The sequence below is a fragment of the Phaethon lepturus genome, unplaced genomic scaffold, assembly GCF_000687285.1.
Source record: "Phaethon lepturus isolate BGI_N335 unplaced genomic scaffold, ASM68728v1 scaffold2012, whole genome shotgun sequence".
In the NCBI taxonomy this organism is placed as follows: domain Eukaryota; kingdom Metazoa; phylum Chordata; class Aves; order Phaethontiformes; family Phaethontidae; genus Phaethon; species Phaethon lepturus.
The window spans coordinates 9,544-19,983 of NW_010525360.1; the positions used below are offsets into that span (position 1 = coordinate 9,544).

At 39.7% G+C, this 10,440-nt stretch overlaps 1 protein-coding gene across 1 annotated transcript; it reads left to right on the forward strand.

Moving 5' to 3' along the window:
• Positions 1 to 9,340: 9,340 nt before the first annotated feature.
• Positions 9,341 to 10,136, forward strand: PCP4 (Purkinje cell protein 4; the record flags this gene model as incomplete). The annotated part of the gene is made up of 1 exon (XM_010282714.1): positions 9,341 to 10,136. A coding segment is annotated over one exon (128 nt), but the record flags the coding sequence as incomplete, so codon positions are not given.
• Between the last annotated feature and the right edge of the window lie 304 nt (positions 10,137 to 10,440).

Here is a 10,440-nt window from a genome sequence, read left to right on the forward strand (position 1 = left end):
TGTTCTCATCTGCCTGCAAGGTAGGATCCTGGCCATCCTATGCAGCCACAGTAGCCAGGCAGGAACAGTCCCAGCTGTGCCAGTATTGTATGCCAGTGTGCTGAGTGTTACATGCTCTAGAGAAGCTGTGGATCGTGCCTGAGCCATACTGTGGCCTTGGGTAGCGCGCTGGTGTAGCCATAGCCTAGGAGGCAGCCTTGAGGAAATTCTCCTGTAGTTATTTTAAAGTATTGCTGAAGACACTTTTGCAAAGGTCATAGTACTGAGGAGTGGTGGAGGGGGGAGAATTTCTTGTTCTGCATTTGTAACCACATTAGGGTTCCCAGCTGTGACTTGGAGTGCCTGAACACTACCATAATAGGAAAGTAACTGATCATATATTAATCAAGCAGTTGACTAGCAAGGCAAGAGGGCAGCTTGCTGAAATGCAGTTCTTTCCACAGTCGAACAGCAAAGCTGTTTAAAGGCGCAGTGTTTACTGAGGAAGTGAGAACTGGAAATTGCACAGGAAATTAAAAAAAACATCATAACGATTCCCATTTAAAACTTGGCTGGAACATTGGGGATCACACGTGTGCAACTGCGGAAAGAGACTCCTATAACTTTGTATTGAGTTGTGAGGAGGATAATGGCACTCTCTCCTGGAGAAGAAGACTTAGGGCTAAGTGTATTACCCCTGCTGGTGGGGCATTGTTCTGCAGTGACGAAGGGACCTGACTGTGCCAACACTTGATCCCCAGCACCACTTCGTTTTAGCTCCCAGAGGCTTCCATTGCATTTGCCAGTCAGTCTAGCACTCCTCAGATGTAGCTTTAGCTCATAAGAGATGAGTTTATACAGCTAATATGGCTATTTTAATTTGCTGTGTTCCTAGTTAAACTTCCACAAAGTTTGGTCTCCACGTGGAGATGTGAATTATGGCCTCTAGTTGCATGCCCAGAATACCTTGTAGATCCTCATTAACACTTACGTACCTATCTATGTGTCAGTTATGCATTTGTAAGCCATTTAAAAAGTCTGTGATAAATTAATTATTTTGAAGGTGAGGAATGATTGTTTAAATAATATTGGCATTTAAAGAAAAACAATATTTGTCTCTGTATTAATTGTTGAGCAAAATCAATTCATCTGTAGTTACAGATGAGTTGAAAACAGTTTTTGTAAACTGAGTTTTATTACTATTCCTTTCTGTTTCCTTGTGTTACCCCAGTATACGTAATTGTGTGCTACTTCATTTATCTTATGTCAGAAATAGAATTGCTACTTTCCAACATTATTACAACTAGGAGAAAAAAGATTAATCTGACACTTCAAAAGCCTCATGCTGAAATAACATTTTTAAAATCACAAAAGAACAACCACTATTTTCTACAGCAAAACTAATTTTTCAAATTTGAGATAACAACACTGCATTACAAAAGTAAAGGTCAATTTGAAGAAGAAAGGATTCTGATTGCCTAATGAAGTCTTTGCCTTTATACTAAATTGTAATTTGCAGTTGAATTGAAAGATGTTAATTCTTTTCCAGCTTGCTTTGAGTGATATTAAAGGGCCAGTTGGTGTGGTTCAGATAAAAACAGCTGTTATTTTTAACCTGATCACCAATGATAACCTTTATTTTGCTTCACACTGTGCTTTTGAAGTCACAGGAGACTGCTGAGCTCCAGGATTTGTTCTTCAGTTTCAGAGATGGTTGCTGTGTGGACATTACACTTCTCCAGCACCTACCACCTTCAAATAACTGATCGTGGAAAATGAACATCCTTGTATAAACCCATAACCTCCCCTACTGTCAAGTGCCCACCTACTGACACTCAAAGAAGACCAGACAGCCTTTGACTTTGGAAGGTGGCCTTTGAATGTCTGAGTACATTATGGAGTGAAGAAACAAGAACACATGTAGTAATGTAGTCCTTGTCACAAAATTAGCATCTCACTCTGCAACATTTTTAATGAGTAGGAAGAAAAGTTATTGTGTTATTCTTAAGCTAATTAGAGAAAATTTCTGTCCTTAAAAATGAAGTAGCTGAACATTTGAGTTGGATTGTCTATATAGCAGTCAGATAGTGATACTCCATTGCACAGATATTGATAGAAAGGGGAAGGAGACAGAATTTGTGTCTTGCATAGTCCCATGGTCGCTGCTCAGAGGACTGAAGGGATTGTGCCTCTTGTGGCTGAGGAGGTCATGGGGCCACAAGACTGTCACACTGAGGTAATTCCACAGAGGCCCTACACTGTGTTAGCATTATGCTAGCGTGTTGGTAAAGCAAGTAATTACAAGGCTCCCAAGGATTCAGATCTTTTGCAAATGACCACCAAACTGGAGGTAGCCAGTAATATCACAAGAACCAATGGCTTTAAATTAGTGCATCAATCTAGGGAAGTTAGACCAAAATTTCATAGAGTTTTGTGTTGTGACATCAGGAACATGCATATGGAAAAAAAAAATCTCTGAGAGGTTTGTGCCTAGACACTAACTTAGGAGGCAGACAGCTAACAGAAAGGCCAATAACATCCTTATGCAGTAAGGTCAGCCTAGACAATGGGAATATTGCATCACACCAGCAGTATCATGCAGTCTGTCCCTCAAAATGCATAGGTACTGTGCCAATGAGCTTTCATCAGCCCACTGTGCTATAACAGACTCCTCATATAAGTAATTCTCTTTGGATCATCCCATCACTGGAGGGGTGCTGAGGTAAAGTCCTCACAGCAGTCTGTCTCCCCAGACCACAGCTGCAAGCCGTATACACTAAGCTAGTGAGGTCACAAAACCAGTGTAATGCTCAAGGCTCTGGGAAATGTTTGCTCGTGATACCACAGAGACCAGCAAACTGTAGTTGCTAAGCTAATGATCTCAGAGGCTTCTCTACTTGGCACTTCATTCATCAAAAGAAAAGGCTAGGAAATAAAAGGAGGCAAAGCCAAATTAAAGCGCTCTCCTGCGTGCCAGTACTATTTCCTTTCTTCTCTTGGGCTTGAGCAATGTCCACTCCCCCAACATTGCCATCTTTTCAGCTGCCTTGTGAAGTGAGAGTCTGCTGAGGAGCAGCAAGGTTACAAAAAGGCTCAGAGCCACCCTGCTGGGTAATGTGGCCCTGGCAACTGACTGGAGAGTTTCTGCTGTTGAGAAGTAGACTGTCTCTTCTCTTCAGCCATAAAGTCAGTTATGGTGTTATTTTTCCTCATCTTGCACAGAAGGAAAAGGCTATATTGACTCCTTGAGAAGAAGATGAGACCCTGTCTTTCACTTCCTCAGCCCTCAATTGAATACAGAGGGGGAAGAATGGTCCTGTCAACTCTTGGCTTTTGAAACTGATACTTGTAAGGAGTTAAATCTGGCCTCCATACACCTAAGCACCCATATGTTTGGTCTAGCTGGCTGGTTGCATTTTGGTGTCTAGTTGGATAAAATGACTCTTCCCATCACATAAAGATAATGTTCCACATGAATGTCAACATCCATGAAATTCCTGCCCATTTTGGTCCTCTTTAATTAGGGACTGTTCTGCCTCATTGGACAGACTGGTGTAATAGCTTGGGATCAGAGTAGCATAAAGATTGTCACAACTTGAATGATCTTTTGAGCAGTTGGGAGGTAATGATCCTGCCCAAGGCAAAATACTGCTTCCAGCAAGTTATGGGGCGCTGTGATTCTGTCCCACACTTCATTTACTCTTTTTCCAAATGATGCAGTTTAGGCCCTGAAAAACGCAGTATTTTAATGAGTGTATTCCATCTTCAGTATAGTCCCATAATTTCTGCTGGACGTGGGCTGAGTGAGCAGGGGCGGAGGATAGCACGTAAGATGTGAAATGCCAGTTAGAGGCTCCAGCCCATGCAGTTTTTCATGCTGAATGTTTTTCCAGAAGGTGACAAGTAATCTCTATTTCATCTGAAGGATGGAGAAATTCTGAGAATAAAGACCGAGTCCTCTTTTCCCCCAAGTCCATCCCATCAGCTTTTGCCCTTCCATGAACACTTTTAGGAAAGACTAGTCTGTTTAGCCTCTGTTCAAAGGTCACAAAAGACTGCTTTAGCTTTTGGCTGGTATGGAATAAGCAGTGTTTTCTTTTTACAGTGTTGTCACAATTCATTTTACTTTATAGCTGAAAAGTAAATGAAAGAGCTGAAGGCATATTTATGAATAATTACACTTGCACCACATTTCTTGAGAGTTTGCTGGGTGGATTTGTGTGTAAGATTTGATTGTTTTCCTTGTTACAGGCAGCCTCATTATCCATGCAGTGTTTGCCATGCATTATGAGGCACTGTAGCAGATTGCAGAGAGCATTCTAATGTTTCGTCTGGAAATGGAATAAATAGATGTTTTTCAATTGCAACGATGTGAAATGAGCTTTCAGGATGTTAGATTTGGAAAACAGCTAATTAGATGGTGGTTTAAGTTCTCCTGCTGGGATGACTATTGCATATACTGAAGTAAAATCCACACTCTGCAAGTTGTCTCAGTCTTCAGTCCTGCAAAGTAGTCTGTAGCACCAGACTGGTACTGGGGCATGGGGTGCTCCTAATGATGGAGGGACTCATCAGGCAGTTGATGTTGCGCTCCAAGGAGTTTGTTCCACCACAACTCAGATTTGCCTGAATTGGCACATGGCCAGAGTCAGTCCACATTAAACACATGATTTTGATAAACTCATCAGATACTGGAGTTTGTTATGGCCAACCCATGACTGTTAGCATGGGAGTGTTCTGTTCACCTCCCCTGTTGGCAGTGATCAGAACCCAGCAGGGACACGTACTGACTTCCCCAGCTTGTCATGGCATGTTCAGAAGAAGAGTGGGAGTCACTATCTAGGAGATGGAATTTGGACTAAGTATGAAGAAATCTTTCAGGGAAAGCCTTGAAATGGCTGACTGTAGTGAGAAAGGTCAGGGGTTTTTTTTATGGTGCTAATGAAACCAGATCCTCTCAGAAAGCGTAAAGTGCAGGCCAGTGCTTATCAACCCTTATTGATTTCTGAATCCCTCAAAATCACAAGTAGCTTGTGAATTGAACTCTACTGACAACAGTCTTGTTCCTCCTAGTTTCCTCATGTGGACCTGTGGTAGTCCAGGAATCCTCAGATACCCACGTGGAAGAATCTGCACACAGTCTAGAAAGTGTAGTTGTCAACAAAAGAATGTGTGACTGAGGATGGGTAGGAAATCCAGATCTACCTTTATTGCTACATAAAGGCAACTTAGAAAAAGGTGGCTTGTTATCAGACAGAATGGTTGGCCCCCGCCAGTAGGAATGAAATAAGCAAGCCCAAGAGTAAAGCCTCTTTAAGTGCTTACCTGTGCTGTGGCCTGCTGAGAGTAAAAATTTTCCAGGTTTTCAGATAGCTTCCAAGCCAGTGATCCCTTGTGAAAGGAGAGCTAGGAGTGGGAGACAATGAATGAAAGAGGGACATTTCTATGGGCTTGCTTTCAGTTCTCTTCATAAATTTCATGATTTGAGCATTCAAGCTCAATAACCTGCATATTTGAGATATATGAACAACTACTGACAGGTAAAAGGTAGGATGACATAGGTGCGTATACAGTAGGAAGGGTGCAAAAAGGCTTTCAGTCACTCATATTGGTGCAGTGAGGTCTTCTCTAGTCTGTGCAGGTCCTGAGCACAAGCTGGGTTTTCACTGTAATTAAGTGGGTCAATTCTTAATTCATAGAATCATAAAATGGTGTGCGTTGGAACGGACCTTAAAGATCACCTAGTTCCAATCCCCCTGCTATGGGGGGTTGGAACTCATGCTCTTAACTCTAACCAACCAGTAAAACAAAAACAGTGTCATTAGCGGGGTGTGATATATTTTAAATCATTAGGCTACTTTTAGTAAAGCAGCTCATAGTAAAAGCTAAAATCTTTTTCCCTTAGCATAGACAAAACCAAAGAAGGCACACCACTTAATTCTTTCTCCAGATTGACAATCCATCTGTTAAAGTATCTGTGTTGTGACAGTCATCAATGGAAGATGTTTTGGGGAGAACTCCAAGAAAATCCACTCCAAAAATTTAAGAAATACTCCATCCAGCTCTTTTCAGTTTAACACAGGACTTAAAACTCTTTAAGCAAATATGTCTGTGTATTTCTATATATACTCATATATTTCTCTATATATTCAAATGCGAATATTTCATATGCATATATAGAAAGAAAAAGATGGGCATAGGGAGAAAGAAAACACAGGTATGTCATATATGTTACATATAGATGATATACAAGTTCTTTTATAATGTACATTATGCTTATACGTGTAATCATTATATATATATTTCTATACCATCTGTAAGCTAACAGTGAATTTCTTCATTACTCATATAAATGTCTTGGCCCTTTTGAACACTTCTAATTTCTTAATCTATAAGTCTAAATCATGGCTGAAAACTTATCCTACCATTTCTCTTTAGTGATGGGAAAAAGAAATACAGAGAGAGTTCATAAGGAATTCTGGTTTTGATTGCAACATGAATGGGTCAAAACATAAAAGGAAGTCAGATAGATCTTAAGATACGGTAAATTACTGTGGATCTTCAGATATGGTAAATTATTGTAGTACAATTGATTTTAAGGCACTCATGATGATTCACATCAAGCAAAGATTAACTGGCCTGGAAATTCTAGAGAAAAATTATACTAAAAGCTGGGCTTTCTTAAGTCTATAAAATCTTAACCTAAGTTTGCTGAGTCACTACTGCAAGTTAACATACTGCTAAGACATGGCTGTAATAGGAAATGAGTTGCACAAGCCAAATTTCATCAAGAAGTATGAAACCAATTGTGTCTACTCATCCATCCATCTGGCTTTCCCTATTGACATTTCCAAGGGGCAGTAATTTTTATACTGAAAGGCTAAAATTGACGCATAAACTCCACTTCTGTTTTCTACTGTTAAGACTGACAGCTGTGTTTAGTGAGTGGCTAGGGAGGAACCTAAAACTCAGAATGTTACAACAAAAATCATCAAGCAATGAGAAGACATCAATTTCAAAGCTGATTAAAAGCTTATTACATTACTAGTATAAACATTTTGATAAAATATTTCTTCATAAGAAATAAGAGTATTTCTCCATAAGTGATACTCTTCTCTTTAAAATAAGTTAATAGGACCCTGTTACTAGAGGAGAGATTCTGACATATGGACAAGTAAAACAGTTTTTATTTTCTTATTACTGATATCACAAAGTAGTTGCTGTTAGAGCTAGCTGATCAGACTATTGATTATTTTTTTCACTCAAAATTTTCAAATGAAAAGTCTATGTTTACATGTTCTGAATGAAAATTCTTTGGTTTTTACAAGATGATTTGAGTCCTTTTTTGGTTTGTTTCCATATAAAATGTTGTGATTTCTTGTCTTAGTTCCCTTTAACCCATAATACCAAATCAAAACCAACCCCTCAAGATAATAACTAAATGATATTAAGTCATTGTGATAATGATAATTCCTTTTGAAATTTGATTAAAGAAATAATCTCCATCTCTCTGCGGTGTACACATCAATGTGGAAAAGATGGTATCTGGCAATAGGGAAATTTTCAAAAAGCATTGTTGTTTTATAGTTATTAGTTTAGGAACTGGTACAGAAATTTCTGCTTCTTTAATAAGCCCCTCTAAGCTTCAGTATATAACATGGCTTTAATGGGAGAATTCAGTTTTCTTCTTGGCTGTGTCAACAACTTGTGAGGATAAGGAAGTCACTTTAGACCTTCACCTCTCTTTCTGCATGAAAAATAAGGCAATAATTGTATTTCTGTACTTCAGGTTGTTGTGTTGCTTCAGTAGTTACACAGACTGTGCCGATTCTTGGGTTTAATGACTGTGGAAGTGTGAGACAGTGTTAGTATAATTCATTTTCTTCCATCAAATCTTCGTTTTGATAACCTAACTTTTCATTTTACTGTGTAATCAAAGTTTTGGTAAGATCTCAAGCTATTCTTCCTCTCCAGACTTTCTCTTTCTTCTTACATTTTTATCTTTCTTCTTAAATGTTCTTCTAAGTAAAACAAAATATTAAGTGAACATTTCTGTTAGCATAGCTTCATTTATTTGGTTATTGTAGTTAAAATAAAATCAGTATGGAATATGCCAAAACTGTCCCTTTAAATATTTGCACAATTTAGAGTGGATTCTGGTCATGGAACATGGACACAAAAACTGAGCTCTGAATAAGAACACGAAGTAAAGGCAAGAAATACTGTAAGACTCATGCTAAAATAATGAAATGGTATCCCTGTTTTCTACTGTGAAGGAGAGTGGGGAATAAGTTTCATTTTAATAATACATTGAAAGTGTTTCCCTTGATTTGCATTAACAGTACTTGGGGATGAACATCCCAGAGGTATTAATCTGAAGAATAAAAAGCAAAGTGGTTCAAAATGGGTGAATTCCCACAGCTGTTTTAAGTACAGCTCTCTGCAGACTCCTGGCATGACGTTTGCTGCAGGACTGGGGTACAACAATTATATAAGTGGGTTTAATAAACAAGTTTATAGAGAAGAGAAACTCAGTGGTATAATGAGGTTAGTGGAGTGAATGTGTGTTCTCACTTTGTTAGTCCAGGCAGATTAGGGTTATCTTTGCAATGAGGGCAGGAGTTTTCCCAGGGCTACACTTCTAACATGTAGGTGGATGAAGCAAAATTCAGCGGTCAGCTGGGTTGTCCATATGGAGGCCGAATGCAGCTGAACGAAAAACTGAGGACTGGGAATAGAGAAAGGCAAAGAGCCAAGGATCGAGTCTGAAAGGCCGCAACAGAGCCCAGAGAGAAGTGAGGGAAGCAGCACAGCGGCAAAGAAGTTGAACATAAATGAGTCAAAGGGGAGGCAGGAAACAAGTGAAAAGGATGAAAGTTTGCCTTAGGAAGTGTTATCTCTTCCTCTAACACAGGAGGTGTGAGAGAAACAGGGTCTTAATCCTTACTTTACAATATTTTAAGGTGCCTTTGTTTTAGAATAAACATGGGGATATGAGTAACTTCTGCCTGCAGGGTGGCACAGGAGACTGTAACAGCTAACTCGCTGTTAGCTCCCCAGGCAGGAAAGGACATGCTCATGTGTCAGGGTGATGTTTGGTGACTGCCGAGCACCATTTGGATGTCACTCCTCGGTGCCTAGCTACCAACAGGTGTCACAGACTCTGCCCTTGGGAAGCGGTAGGGGATTTGATCAGCTGTGTTTGTCAAAACTGGCCCCAGGTTTTTTTCTGAATATATTCCCCATCATCATGGCTGCGTCTGTGAAGGAGAGAGGGGCAGGGTTTTTCACCTGTGCTGTCCACTGAGTATCGCTGTTTGGAAAAAAACTGTTCATGTTTTGTTTTGTTTTCTTTGAGCAGATGGGCAGAAGAAGGTTCAAGAGGAATTTGACATAGACATGGATGCGCCAGAGACAGAGCGGGCGGCCGTGGCGATACAGTCCCAGTTCAGAAAATTCCAGAAGAAAAAAGCGGGGTCCCAGTCTTAGTAGCTACCTCACAGCTTAAAACAAAGTAATCCTGAAATGATTTATCAAGAAAATCAGAAATAACACAAAGATGCATGTACAGAAATTATCAGTATTTAAAACCCCATTGGCAGATAACAAGCCATGAGCTTGTGTGTGACTTCATCCCAGATGTTCCACGTCCATTATCCTCTGTAACTCACCATTTTACTTGATGTTGTAATAAAAAGGTAGGGTGAAGTAATTAAAGTGTCTGCCTTCATCCGTCTTTTCCTATTAATCCAGCAACCACAGTGTTACAAATGAACCCACCCCAGATGCCTGTTTTCCTCTTCACGTAAAGCTTGGAGACATAACACACCGTATGTTACAAGGTTTTTGCTGAGGGATGAGAGCATACATCTCAGCCCTGCTTACCTCATTTGGAGAATTCCAGCTGCCAGCCAAATGTGACAATAAAATTACTTTCTCATAATGAACTGAAAGTAAAAAGTTGCAGACAGACGCTGGCATGAGGGGAAGAGGTGTAGGAAGCAGTGAGCAGTTTATCTTTGTCTTGCAATTATGCCAATAAAGTGGCTTAAGTGGGGAAATTGTCCCTGTCCTTCCTCTTTGCATAATAACATTCAGAATTACCCAGCCTGGACCACATGGACTGTTATGGAAAAAAAAAATCAGACAGAAAATACAAAACCCAATTCCAGAAACCTTTGGAAGGTTTTTTTATGTTTTTGTAAAAATAGAAACTGACCCTCTAAACTCTCTTTTTGATGCAGCTTTTCACTCTCTACATAATCAGTAACTATCTCTATGCCATCTCTCTCTCTTCATATTACTTTCAGTATTTGATGAGTAAATCATAACAGACTCCCTGTCTCCGTTTGCACTGTTCTGTATTCAACCTTATATGACCCCCTTACTTTATCACTCTATTAGCTGAGTTTTTGGTTAACAAAATGCAGCCACAAAATGTCTGTCTTAAATTGGGAAGTA